Here is a 14,637-nt window from a genome sequence, read left to right as displayed (position 1 = left end):
TCTTTCCCTGAGGCAGATAGGCTGCTCCTTGTAAAATAACTCAATTTCTCAGGCCTACCTTCAGCTTACACCAGATTCCCTTTTCCCAGAGGAACAGAAATTCTAAAGACTGAGACAAGGAGACGGAGAAAAGTAGCAAAGGGAAGAAGAGAAAGGTAAGAAATGTTCCTCTTCTCTTCCTTCCTCTCCCCATTTCCTTGTACTTCTTCCCTTCAGAGAATGGCAAAACAAAGACTGCCAAGATGAAGGAAGGAAAGGAACATGCTGAAGCATCTCACCCATCCCAAATATCTACTTTTAGCTATTTGTTCCCACAGACTTAGCTCAAAAGCTTTCCAGCCTGCTAAATTATCATTAACACACTGTTTCAAAGCTGGGCATTTGGGTGGGGATCTTTCAGCACAAAAGAGCCCATGCAACCTTCACTAGGCAAGGCCAATAGGGAGATTTAGGTTCTCATTCGTGCTAGTTCATATTTACCAGAAAACAGTTAAATTATGTCTTTTGTAGGCTGGCATGCCAGGTTTTCTTCTCTATCACAGCAATAGTTGTAAGCACTATAAAGATACTGTATATTTATGCATCAGAAGTCAAAGGGCTCTTTATTGATTAAAAAAAAATCAGCTAATTCCCAATTACTATTGGGAGTTATTCCCAATAACTATTACAATCTCTTTGCATAGCAAGACATTTACTTTCCTTGCTATGACAAGCCAAATAAATTGCATTCTGAAGAAACACACCAGAAGCATTCAAACATGTCCCTTTCTTTCCTAAAGAATGCAACCTGTTTATTTCACAAGGGTATATGCACCATCATACACCCCACAGTAAGCTCTAGGTATCTTATCCTGATGGGTAGATCTTAGATATACAGCTGTTCAGCCCTAACAGAATTATAAGGATCACCTAATAGACAGCCAAAGTTGATTTTTGCAAGCAACTTCAGGTGTTTACTATTAATTCAAGCAGAGGCTTTAGCAATTAGCATCTCTGATATAGCATTAAAACAGTACTCACACATTTTACACAAAAAAAGTTTGTTTAGTCCACTAACAAAACCAAGACACCAGGCTTTCTACATTCAAGATAAAACTCTGCAGGGCAATTTCAGTCTTACGTCTATGATACAAAGGAATAAAATTCTTATGTAACGTGTCCTTGAGGAGGCAAAATGCTGTTTACATGGACACGGCCACCAACATGTAAACAGCAGTAACAAAATAAGCAAACTTGCTGAGAGAGGGAGTCCTCTCTCTTATATCAAGGAATTACACCCAAGAAGAGCTTTTTCCCAGAGGGATGAAGAAGGTTCTCTCTGGCAGGAGCACTCATTCCTGACGCTACAACCACGAGTCTGATTGTTCCCCAAGAGCCTTGCAGGTCCCTGACAGTGACAGGGAACCACAGAACCCTCCATTCTCACACACACCCAGAGCTAGGCACTCACACACTGGATTCAGCTCCACAATTCCCTTAGACCCGCCTCACCTGTAAGAAACCCTGGAAAAGGGGTGTGCTGACTGCCCATCACTCCTAATGAACTGTATTGTCTTATTTTAGAGGAGATGCTGGAAAACCGCAGCAGAAAGAAACCCAGAACGCCACTGCAGCCTTGCCTCAGCCTGGCATGGCATCCTGGGGATGGAATGCTGACACCATGCTTCCCTGCAGGATTTAACTAGCAAGAGTTTACACCTCACCTGGATATTCTGCAGTATCACTTCTCCCGGGGCTCTCAAAAATGGAAAATATGGACTCCATTGCTGGCTCCATCTAGAAGAGGAGAGGACAAGGAGCATAGAACTTTTCCCAGCAGATGGGAGCAGAAGGGGAGGGGCAGATGCTGGTACAGCACACTTTGGCACTGCCCGGCCTATGAGCCGCAAACGTGCCCAAGCCGCCGAGCCTCCCGAGACAGCGAGGGCAGCCCTGCACAAAGACCTGAAGATGGCTGAGCCGTGAGCTTTATCCAGAAACCAGCGTGATAAGGAGCACCTTCCTCCAAGCTCAGTCTCCTTGGAAAACACCAACCAACCAACCAACCAACCCTCAGACTACAGAACCTTCTCATCCACCTCACCTCGTGTTTCCTGCCACGCTTTAAATCGCGGCCCGCGGGCGCTTGTCCCCTCCCGCGGCGCCGCTCCGCCCTCTGCCGACCCCGGGTCTGCTTTGCTGGGCCCTCGCCTCGCCCCAGCCCAGCTGCTCCCCGGTGCCGCCGGCTCTTCCCGGCACAGCCCAGCGCTCCTGCCCGGGGTCAAGACCCGGCCGAGGGGTCAGTGCCGCTCCCCTCAGCCCGCGGGAGCATCGGGCTCTCCTACGTTGGCTTGCTGGGTTCCCCCGCACGGAGCGTCCGCGGGGCTCCGTGGCCCCGCTGGGCACCAGAGGGCTGAGCTGGCAGGGTGTGCGGCTTGTCAAGGTGAGTCACGGAACAGTCATCGTCCTACCCCTCTGCTGAAGTGGTATCATCCCAGAACACACAGGATTGCATCCGGATGGTTCTGGAACACCCCCAAGTGTGGGGGACTCCCCACCCTCTCTGTATAATCTGATTGTGTAGTGTTAGGAATAAGGTGTAGTGATTGGCTCATGCAGATGAGGAGGAGTTATTAAATATGGTGGTGTCTTAGGTTGCAATAGAAGATGTGATCAGGGGTGTGTATTCTGTTGCTCTCCAGGACAGTTATCATCTGTTAATGGGCCATCCAGTCTCACTGCATGACTGACAAAATCACATCATCCCATTGTGAGATACTCCACCCATTGGGAGGAGCCAAGCATTCCTACCTGAACAGAATCTGAGACTTGAAATGCCACAGGCAGCATTTTCCCACTGGATTCCCAGAGGAGCAGCTTTCTTTTGCCCTGGATTCCCAGAGGAAGACCAGGCCCATCTGCACCACCACTGGGCCTTCAGAGGAAAACTACACTCTTCTACAGGATCACTGCTTCAACAGAACCACACCTGTCACTGCAGGAGGACTGCAGCCACCATTTAATCAGACTGCTACCAACACCCTGACCAACAGGGTATCAGCTCATATTCTGACTCTGTCAGTGCTGTTTTGTATTACTGCATTTTTTATTTTCCTAATAAAGAACTGTAATTCCTACTCCCATATCTTTGCCTGAAAATCCCTTAATTTCAAAATTATTGGAGGGAGGGGGTTTACATTTTCCATTTCAAGAGAGGCTCCTGCCTTCCTTAGCTGACACCTGTCTTTTCAAACCAAGACAGGTGGGAAGAAGTTCTGTTGAGGTTTACAGTTTTTTTACATATAATTTCATTGTTCCAGTTTGGTTTTGTTTTTCTGTTCTCCCTTCAATCTTCTCCTCCCTTTTGTGTGGTTGCAACCTGTGCCAGGACCTCACTGCCCTTACAGGGAAGAATTTCTTACCAATATCCAATCTAAACCTGCTCTCTGTCAGTGTGAAGCCATTCCCCCTTGTCCTATCACTCCAGGTCCTTGTCCAGAGTCTCTCTCCATGTTTCCTGCAGTCTCCCTTTAGGTCCTGGAACCTCACAATGAGGTCACTCCATACCTTCACTCCTCCAGGCTGAACAATCCCAATTCTCTCAGTGTTTTCTCATAGGAGAGGTGCTCTAAATTTGTTCAGGGAACATTAAATATCTGGGTTATTAACAGATCCTAGGGACTGTTAGAGATAATATACTCCTAAGACAAGACCTCTGGGCTAGTGCTGGCTTTCCAGCTGTGTCCTTTTGGCTCACTACAGTTGTTAATAAAGTTGTTTAAAGGATTGTGGAGGGACTCACAGTCCGTATTTCCCAGTTTCAGAAGCCCTCCTTTGCTGTGCCAGCTCTTTTCTGCCCTGTGGGATCATGGCTGCTCCTTCCAGACCTCTCTGCTCACACACACCAGGGCCATGGAGCAGCTCTTTGACAGTGATACCCTGCAGCTAAGGGCTCAGGTTTAAGTCCCATGTGCTTTCAGTAGTAGCCACTCCTTGGTGCTGCTCTAAACAAAGGTGATTCTTTTGTTTAACTTCTGGTTTTCAGGCCATTTCCCCTTATATTTGTCAGGATTAATTTTGGTTTGGGAAGAGCCGGATTCCATGATCCTTGCGGGTCCCTCCCAACTCGGGATATTCTGTGATTTGACGATGTGACCTTGTTTTAGGACACTTTCAGGTGCTGCTCATTGAGCAGGTTGAGCTTTTCCCTTTCTGCAGTTGTGTGCTTTGGAGGATAGAGGTATCCCATCCACAATACCAGCCAGTATTTTGCAATAAACAGGATTATTTTCCCTGACCTTTAGAGTCCATGATATAGATGTGAATGAGTTTGTTGCATTAGATGCTGTTGGTTGTCAATAGACCTTTATGCAGCATCCTAATAAATCACACTCCAGCAAGGTCTGTTCTTCCCTGCAAGGAAAAATGGAAGCCTGTATTCACTGACTTCAACATATTGGAAGTTGGTGAAAGAATAATATTCCCACTATCTAAATGAATCTGGCCTATAGACACCAAAGTGATGAGTGTCATAGAAAAATGAATTAAGAAATGAATTATTTTCTTGGCTTAGCAGAGCTTGAACTGTGTGGCATGACAGCTTGTAAGACCACCAGGTAATAAAGGTGTAAAAAAGATGGTGAAGAGTTTTCTCACTCATCCCTCAAGTTCACTAAAGAAAGCAGTGGGTCTTCATGCAAAAATAGTGTGCAAGTAATAAAGAGCTTGTTATAATACATGAGTAGGTTAGAACACATAGCTATGGCACTTTATAATTTTATAATTTAAAATTCTTGAGTTTGGGAAACTAATAATAATCATTTATATAAATTTCTTTCAAGACTGTATCTCAAATTGGACAAGTCCAAGTTAGATGTCCATGCAAGTATTTTTAATTTGAAAGACATAATTTTCACTAACTTAAGTAGGAGCCTTGGGTTTCAATTTAATATTCTGAGTTCTAACTAGCCCTGTCCCCTGCACTGTTCACAGCCTTCCCACCCTGACATCAAGGTTTTAAAGAGCCTACTCTCTATCCCAGCATTCAGATCCTTAATGAATCTGTTGAATCCTCTCATCTGGGGTTACACATAATATAATTTCCCAGGTTAACACTGAATTGCAAGTAAGTATTGTGATTTTCTGTCAGGTTTTCCATTAATTTTGCATTAATTTTGCAGTGTTCTTGCATCAGCTTATTTGTGACAATGATCATGTGAGATAAAAACCTCTTAAAGCACAGACTGTATGCCATCTCCAACTCCTCTGCTTTTAACAATACCTCTCACTCTATTGTAAGAGAAAATCTGATGTGACATAATTTGCCTTTGGAATTCCACACTATTATTCTTTTCCTTTTTAACTGCTTTGTGACTGCTGAGTATTGTTCTTTTACTGAAGTCAGGCTCACTAAAAATAATTCCCACATTCTTTTCCTCCTGTATTTCCTTTGCGTTGTGCAATTTTGTCCATCTTTCCTGAGCTCTCCAGGATATCTATCAGCCTACCTCAGCTTGCTCCAGCCTATAGGTGACAGTAAAAAATCTAAATTAAGTACTCGGTAACCTCTTCTCTGTCTGCTCTGAGTTCTTACCCTTTTGATGCTGATCTTATGTTTATTACATAAATTATACTAATCTTTGTAGCAGAGATTTTTTTGTTTGGGTTTTTTTTTTCTGTTGTATTCCAGTCAATAATCTTATAGAATGTTTTTGGACTGTTCTGTGCCCCAGTAACTTAGTTGTTTGGCTGTGCTTTATTTATTTTAATATATTATTTTATGTAATCTGGCCTACTTGTCACCTTGGCACTTGTCCTGTGCCATTCCTGTTCATGATTTCCAACCAGTAGGGAAATTTGTGGCTTGTCAAATTTATTCTCTTAACCTTTTTTTTTTTCCTTTCTCTAGTTGGAAACAGTACATTTCTTTAGCAGTTCCTTAAAGGCCATTTAAGTGTCCATCCTTTTTTTTTTTTTTTCCTTTCTCTAGCTGGAAACAGTACATTTCTTTAGCAGTTCCTTAAAGGACATTTAAGTGTCCATCTTCCCACAAGCTGTTCTCCAGGGGATTTTCCTGCATTGGGATCTTACTGCTAGTTCTCTGAGTCTGCAGACACCCAATTTGTGGAAATACAGTCCTTTCTTTTGTGGTGGGTATCCAGTTCTCACCATCTCTTCAGCAGAAGTGAGGAACAGGATTTTTACTTGCTTTTTGTGGGTTAGTGGATGTTGCCTGGGATCTTTTCTCTCAGTATTTTGTCTCACTTCTGATAAGGTAAAATCCTTGTATTTCACAGTTATCACAGGATCACTGATGTTGGAAAAGACCTCCAAGGAAATAAGCAAAACTTATCAATGTTTCAAATCCATATTCATCACAGGACACAGCACTTCCAAATAAAACGCCAAATGCTGTAATAGAGCAAACTGTAAACAAAAACTTCTCAGCAGATAAATTCTTGGTTTACATACCAAAATATATTTACCATTTTGTATTGCTCATTGATTGATTTTTTGCTTTCTAAGGTTAAACAGTATCTTAATTAGAAGAAATACTAATGGACACTAGTTGCAATGTTGGAATTCACTGCATAATAAATTCTAGCTAATTTTGCTTTGCTTGCTTTCACATTCTATATCATCAGTCATTATGAAAATGAAGACTATGAAAACAATTTAATTTTTTTTCTGGAAATATTAATCTCACCCTAATGCCAAATATTAAAGAATTAATAAAATAATGTAACTGTTGCTTTTATCCCACCACTGGGACTGTCATCTATCGGATGCCTAAACTCACATCCTCTCTCCCAGCTTTGACTGCAGAGTACCAAACTTGTGCCTCACTTGCCTTTTCAAGCTAATTTACCTCATTAGTCTGCTCACTGCTGAATTTGCACTTGCTGACTCAATCTTAGTTTATTTTTTTGGCATATCCTTCCTGGCAGCCCTTTATTTATCAATAAAGCTTTCCCAGAGGTGTTAAGTGGTAGCAAACTTTCCATGGGCAGCTGACATTTCTTTTTCCCCAGACCAACTGTCACATCAGCCTCACCTGGGGGGGAATGACAAAATGTGCTAAAATGATCAATAATCATGCATTGTGAAGAAAGGACACAATTTTCCCTTACACTCAGCGTTGCATAAACACAGTCATTAGGTTAATGCTGTTCACACTTTCAAGCAGCCAGTTTTATTTATTACTCTGCAGTTACAGTTGTGTTTTTTACTGTCTGTAGCTTTAAATTTTTCATTAATTCTTCAAGTTCCATAATGCCTCCATTTCTAAAAGCCTGAGGTAAAGGGAAAGATACATTTTAACTCACCTGCCTCTCTGCAAGATTGTGCCCTGCTATAAACCTTCTATTACTTTCTGGTCAAAACCTAACTGCCAGAGGCACTGCCAGTGGCCTGAATTTTGGGGGCTCTTCAGTGTCTTGCACAGCAAATATTTGGTGACAAATGTCAGTGGCAGAAGACCTGTGTTATCAGTAGCAAAATATCAGTCTTTGTGTGCCTCAGATCTTGTCCATTTACTGATCCAAATACTCTTACAACCTCTTTCTACAAACATTTTTGCTGGCATTTTCACCAGCCCTGATTTCTCTGGCCAGTTTATATAGGTTTAATCCAATGAATTATGTTTCATTAAGCCAGTGGTTCTCAAGGGTTTGTATTCTGTGGAGTGGTTGTGAATCCCAGTTGGAGAGGAAGAGCTTGCAGTGAGAACTGAATCAGAAATACAAAGTCAGGGCACAAGCTGAGGTGGGAATTCCTGTTTGAAGGCCCTCTGCAAAGCTCTCTCCATACCTTGTTCAGGGAAAACTAGGAAAAGATGGATCACACCGGCAGCTCCATAGCTATTGTCTTGATCCCCTCTTGCCTAATCTTCTTTTACAGAAGATGCATTTCTTTTGCTGTGCACTTCTGTTGTGGCTTTTTCATTTGGGGCTGGGTGTTACTTGCTGCTTCCCTGGAAGGAGCAAGTCACCCCTGAGACTGCAGTGCGGGCAGCTCCAGGAATTTGTATCATCAAGGCAACTGTGGCAAGAGAAGTAGATAAGTGTGTGGCCCTCTCCTGGCTCTGGATGGGTTCTGGGTTAATTCTGTTTCCACTGCTGTGGTATCCATTCCATAGCTAGGGTGTGAGTCCAGAAATCCAATTTATCCACAGCACATTTAACAGCCAAATAATCCTGGGAGTTAGGAACTGGGACCTGCGGGCTCAGTTCTTAATGAACACCAGTTGTCGTTAACTGAGGGAGATGGGGAAAATGGCGGGGATGCCTTCCCTTGAGACCTGGTGCTTATTCTGTGTGACCTGTGGTATTATCGGCTAAGGATTTTTTCTGTTTCCCTTAAAATATGAAAATTAATGCAATTTTCCTCATTTATTTATTATTTGCCTTGATAACACTGGGCAATTTAGAATGTCAGAAGAAAAGCTTTAAATACTGAAGAATGCAGGTTGATGTTAAAATCTGGTCCTTGTAAAGAATTCAAACTTTCTTGCTGATGGCTTTCCTTCATTGATGCATCTTAATGGAATTTTTTTTCTCCATAAAGATCACATTTACATATAAAAAACGGAAAATTATATTTTAAGGAAAGATTTGCTAACAAAATGAAAGTGGTATCTTTGATATATGCCCTGGATTTCAGGATTGGAAATAATTTTCATTAAGCAAAGGGTCATCATAATGCTGTGTCTTTTCCACTCATTGAAGTTTGCTATATTGCAAGGAAGTAAGAGATAATTACTAGACATTATCTACTCTTGCTTGACAGAAACTAACATTATGAGGTGAGGTCTCTGTACTTAAACTAAATTTGGGGTAATATACTCAGGTACAAATGGGATGTTGTTCGGGGAAATTGGCTGGGTTACTCCCAATTTTTCTTTGCTGTCCCTCTGAGTTTCCATAGGACACTCATCACAGTAGGATCTTTTAGTCTTCTCTATCGGCGTTAGAAGTCTCACTACTGCAACCTTTAAAATGTGTGTTTCCCTCCTGTAGGTGGGGCTGCCGTTTCACCAACAGCTGTGCTGCAGATGTGGGCAGATGTGCTGGAGAGGCAGCCTCTGCTCAACTGCAATGGCCAGCAAGTAACCACCTTGTCTAGCAAACCAAGCAATGCAAAATGACCATAGCTTTAAAATATTTTGTTTTATTAAATTTTTCAAATAACATAAACATCATATTAACAATTTTACGGCTGAGCTTCACACAATTTGTGGTTTGACCATTTTATCTGATTTGAGAGCTCAAAAGGTTACACCTTAACATTAGAAACTCTGTAATTAAGATTTATAACAGGAAGTTGTCTCGTAGCTAACAAGAGGATAGAAATAGCAGATAGAACTGTAGAAACTCTGGCCGGTGGGAGAATACATATTTTACTATAAACTGGGGTCAGCCAAGATCATGTAAGGACAAGAAACCTTTTCTAAGTGGCTTCATACTCATGTGAAAAAGCAATTCATAGCTGGCTTTTAAGCAATAGAGAAAAGTGGGATAGTACATCTTTAATTGTTCCCCAAATACACTTTATTTTCTGGATTTTAATTCTCTTTAAGTAAATCTGTACCACCTTCATACCAATACTTAGCATCATGTAATGGGGTGTTCACCACTTACGTTCTGGGGAATGTTATTTGCTCTCTGCTAGAATAAGGGGTCCAATTGTACTAAAGTTGTACTGAATGTTCATCCTTGTTTTCAGCAGTAGTCAATGCTGGAAGAACAACAGCATGCTTTCAACCATGAAGCTGTAGCTTATTTACAAACAAAAGGATGCCCCCTCCCTCTTTTCACAATTGCTTATTCATGATAATGACTTGATTAACAGCTACAGGTTAGGTTCCCTTTACACTGGAAACGAGGGTGTGTTTTAATCGCTTTGTGGTAAACTGAAGTGGAACAGGGCACTCCAAACAAGAACAGCCTCGCACTTCAGGATGAGCTCCACTGCTTTTACCATGTTGTCTGGTGCTGGAAGATGCAGCTGTACGCACAGGCAGATGTACTCATGTTTCCTTAGAAAATGTAAAAGAACACATTTCTGCAGGAGGTGGGTAATGGGCCAACAACCTGTAATTTATCAGTGGGTCTGTTACCTCTCCCTCCCTACTGTGGAAAAATTGTTTCTTAATATAGAACAGAGGAGGGTGGAGAGGTAAGAAATTTAATTTTTTTAGTACCAGACATGCTGATGATAAACAGCTTTGGTTGTTGTTCAAAAGGCAGTTAAAACACAGATTAATTGTCGGGATTTGTTGTGGTTTGTTTGTTTGTTTTGTTATCACCATTTAATTAAAAAAAAGATACTTGTTAATTGCAAGCTTCTGCCTGTTGCTGATGGTGAAATGATATTCAGTGTTTTCTTTCAGATATCTTCCCCAAGGCTTGGGTTTCTTCAGAGCACAAACAAATCCACTGAGGAGCACAAAGTAAATCACTGAACATCAGCCACTTTTTGGGGTGAAAACAAGTTCTTATGCCCAACTCCCCATGATGACAGTTACAACTGGCACTCAAGGGCCACTGCCACACATCAGCCCCTGCACTGACGCTTTGTGAAATATGTCTGTGCGTCAGACAATCAGCTGGAAACATCTCAGGCCACAAAAATATGGATTAAATATTCAAGTTCCCCTTCATGTTACGTCTGTGTTAAAACAAACTAACAGCTTGATCTGCTCCAGGCAAGGCCAGAGCTCTGGAGCCAGCTGCTGGCAATGCTGTGTGGGCTATGAAAGGTCTCCAGAAGAGCAGACACCATCTGCAACAGCTCTGTTTTTCCAACCCAAACAACCCCTGCTGTTTTTCTGGGGCTGAGTAGCTTTTCTGCAGCTGTTTCCTTCAGCAAAATGCTGAAGAGCCTTAAAATGTCACACCACCACTGTTCTGAATGCTGCACCTTTTTGTGTGTTCAGAAAACCAGGTCTGGATATTCTCAGGGGAGCAAAAAATAAACCTCAGACTTGTGGGGACGATACAGCCAGTGCACACAACTGTGAATGCCCACAGGCATACTGTGAGGAATTCCTGGCATGAGTAGGGAAGAGAAAGAGAAGGTGGGGCACTTTACTCTCAGGAGAGCTGACTGATATTGCTATAGCAGCTCTGCACCTTTGACTTTTCTCAGACCCAAGCTTTTGTCTATCATGTGCACAACCCAAGACTTATGATCCCCTTCAGTGTTGCTTCTCTTTGTCCATAAGGCAGGCACTTAAAAAGACTTTCAGGATAAGTGTTGAAATTATCTCCTGATGTTTGAGTGGAAGTTTGTTTCAAAGTGATCGACAGTTATGCTTTGCTTTGTGTTTTAGCCTTTCCTATGAGGACTGCAAGCTGCCCGATGACCAGATGATATAACTGAGGGAATGCACTCTTCCTGGAGGAATCTCTGCAGCAACCTGCCTCAGCCCCACTAAGGTAGCAAAGTACAGCGCCACAACCTACCCCAAAACATTGCTGTGGCAGCACTGGACAGGGAACGTTGGTCCCCAGCCCCCAACACACAGCTCCAGGTTTCCCAGGTGGTAACACCTTGCACAGCATGCCCTGAAGCTGGAAAACACACACCCAACAACCAGTTTCACTACAGGAAGCACATTTCCAAGGCAAGAGCTTCAGAAATTTGCATCTTTGTAAACTGAGTGCTTGACCTATTTAAGCACAGATCAAAAGCAGTGTGTGACAAATACAGAGGTCTGTGGCAGGCAATGCCAGAGCCTTGCCATCCTGGACACCACATTTCTGGTCAGGTTCTGCTGCAGGCACCCTTTGGCAATTGCCTGGAATCAGACCTCTGGGGCATAGGGGGCAAGATTAATTCCTTGAACCTCTAAAAAGATTTCTGAACCAGCCTGAAATGCTCAGATATAAATGCACTGTCATAATTTGCTCCTACCTTCAGTACCAAAACCAAATATGATTTCTGACAAATTACAAGTTTGTAAATTCTCTGCTCTTCTCAGCTCACAAAAGAGCAACTGTATTACTTTGTTTGTTGTGTTTTTTGTATCGCATTACTTTTTCAGACAGCGTGCATGACGCAGGATTAGAGAAACTGGGTGCTGCAGTGAAGACTGATCATCTTAAAAGTGCTTATTCAGTGTTATCTGAATAAATAATATTTTGGTGTAAGATTTGACTCTGAAAATCTGACAATGCAGTAAACTTGTTGCTGTTGTTGCACAGCTACTTTCAGGAAGGATCTCTCTGCCCCCACAGGAATTTACAATTCACTATAAGAAACAAGGATCTCCAACAGCCATGAGCATTGGGAAGGTCCTTGGCTTCCTTTCTAAACTGCAATTTAATTCTAAAACTCTGAAAAATCAAATTCTGAAAATTCTAAACTGCAGGACAAAGTGCATTACCTTCACAGTTGCATGACTGTCCTTACAGAGAAGTCAAAGAATCACAGAGCTGCTTAGGTCAGAAAAGACCTTTAAGATCATTAAATCCAACATTTAACTATTCTCAAGAAAAACAAATTTCAGACTTTTTAATGCCTCCTGACAGGAACGGCAGCAGAACGGGCCCAATGATGTTTCCTTCATGTGTGTCTTTACACTTTCTTTGCCACTGGAAATGATCAACTGCAAAGTGATTTAGCTGTAATGAAAGCCCAGTATCAGGCTGGTTGTGAGCTACAGGGAGAGAGATTTCCTGCAGGGGAAAAAAAGACCCATACTTCAAAAATAATGACAGCTTTCTGTATTCTTCTTCTGATTTTTATGAAGTCTTCGCTTCATTCTCAGGGTTCATACAGCATTTTTCAAGACCTCCAAAATGTCCCAAGCAAATGTGATAAATGCAAGACCAGGAATTTTTTAATAGACTGAAACCTTAACCACAGGGAGAAAAGAAGACCTCTTTGTAAGAAAGCAGCTTGTGAGTGAGCAGAGTTAACACAGGTGCATGAATTTTATGTGTGTCTTCAGGTATGGCTTGAAAGCATCAGTCCTCAGCAGCAATACAAGATCTGAAAACTGTTCTGTGTGTTCACGGGCCTCATGTGACTGATGTTTCCCCCTCCCAAGTTGTGAAAAAGTGAGAAGGTATAATCTTGTTTTTTAAGTAAGGTACCATTTCACTGAATGAAAATGAACAAATAGCTGCTTTAGGAAGACCTCTTACAGGTTCATTTCCTCAGCTGGGTCTTCTCTGGTGGCATCCTTGTCTTCCAAGGTCATGCTTTAAATTTGCCTCTTTTGAGGAAGAAGATGGGATTAAGATAGCCTAAGGAGTAGTACATAGGAGGACAATGACTTTGGTTAATCCTTACTCTTGCATATCAGACTTTAGATGGGGGGTCCAGGCTTGACCTGTTCCTAAAGCTTCAGTTATGGCTTTAAAAATTGGCCTGGTCCTATGGAAGAAAGACCATATATTAAAGCATTAGTTAAAATTAAAAAGGTAAGCATGTAACAGTGTACAATAAGTGCCAGCTGCTGTCGGAGGGAATGGATTTTTCTGCTACTTTCAGACCTCGATGCCCACAGTTGCCGATTAGAGGAGATGGAGGTCCTTCTGGAAGAGGCTGGCTGCTGATGAATGGCTTCAGTGCCTGAGGGTGCTGGATGCCCTGAAGTAGGACAGGAACTTGTAGCAGAGGCTCACCACAAAGTACCAGATGTTTCGAGCCATCTGTGACCTTGCGATGAAGATGCGCCAGATGATCACGAGGAGGGTGGTGTTGAACGCGTATCGGATGTTCCTCAGCCTGGGAAAGAGGCATCTTATCAAGAAACACACAAACAACAAGAAGCTCACCAGCCCCCTGCATTTCCTACAGGTAATTCAGGAATAAATCCTATTTACAAGTGGCCCTTGGGCTTTTTGCTATTCCTGTTTTAGTGGAGACACTGTGCTGGAGTCCTTGGTCTTGCCAAGGACTGTGCTGAAGCTGGAGCACAGTGAATAGTTCATGGTGTAGGTGGAATAGCTGTAATGGAATTCACTCTTGTTCTTCTCTCATTTCAAACCAGAGCGAAGTCATATGGAGAGGTTTTTCTTTAGGACAGTCTGTGTCCAATACTTTCTGCTTTGGTTTCATATATTTGTTATCTCCCACTTTGCAGTATTTGGGGCAGCCTAGAGAAACTCACAGGAGTTGACAAGCAAGGTTCTCTTATTTGGGTGAAACCCTGTCTTTAGAGTTGTGAAATTATACAATGATCATAAATGGTCTTCACTGTTGCAATACTGCAGCACTGGGATATTTTATTTTTTGAGGGGAGTGGGTTAGTTTACGGCATCAATTTCAGTGGTATTACTGAATTTTTCAGATTGTAATGATCCTGTCTTCTTTCTGTCAAGCAAAAGTTTCTGCAGTTCTCTAATTCTCATTTTCCCAGTGCTTGACCAAGGGAAAAAAGACACCTAAAGACCTCAAAACTTGGTTTATTTTTCTAAGAGCCCTTTTAAGGTAAACTTTATCACTGCATCACAGTCCACAGTCTAAGGCAGTCAGCAGTCCATTCCTGAGGTCCCTACAAATTTCCTAAAAATGATCCATGAATAATGAACTTGTTTAGGATTCCCTGCTATGGCCAACTATCCCCTTATTCTACGTTTGTAAATACTGACAAACTGCTGTGATAAGAAATAAGTTATTTATATAAATTATTATTATTATTAATAA

The 14,637-nt window shown here is 42.1% G+C and overlaps 1 protein-coding gene across 3 annotated transcripts in view; it reads right to left on the bottom strand.

The window, feature by feature from the left end:
• Window positions 1–9,127: 9,127 nt before the first annotated feature.
• LOC102040510 (fatty acyl-CoA reductase 1-like) overlaps window positions 9,128–14,637 on the bottom strand; it is a 131,943-nt gene continuing 126,433 nt past the window's right edge. The window contains exons 12-13 of one of the 3 annotated variants that reach the window (XR_004082358.1): window positions 13,482–13,716; window positions 9,128–13,362 (exon numbers count right to left, since the gene is read on the bottom strand). Coding sequence is in view for 2 of the 3 variants with exons in the window: in XM_031061793.1 (XP_030917653.1) it covers window positions 13,554–13,716 (163 nt within the window). In the remaining variant the exon portion in view is untranslated. Of the gene's footprint in view, window positions 13,717–14,637 lie in introns of all 3 variants that reach the window. The other 2 variants (XM_031061793.1, XM_031061794.1) reach the window with 2 other exon arrangements.

Source organism: Geospiza fortis, unplaced genomic scaffold, assembly GCF_000277835.1.
Source record: "Geospiza fortis unplaced genomic scaffold, GeoFor_1.0 scaffold164, whole genome shotgun sequence".
In the NCBI taxonomy this organism is placed as follows: Eukaryota; Metazoa; Chordata; class Aves; order Passeriformes; family Thraupidae; genus Geospiza; species Geospiza fortis.
The sequence above is the reverse complement of the archived record's forward strand: the minus strand, read 5'-3'. Positions and strand labels throughout refer to the sequence as shown.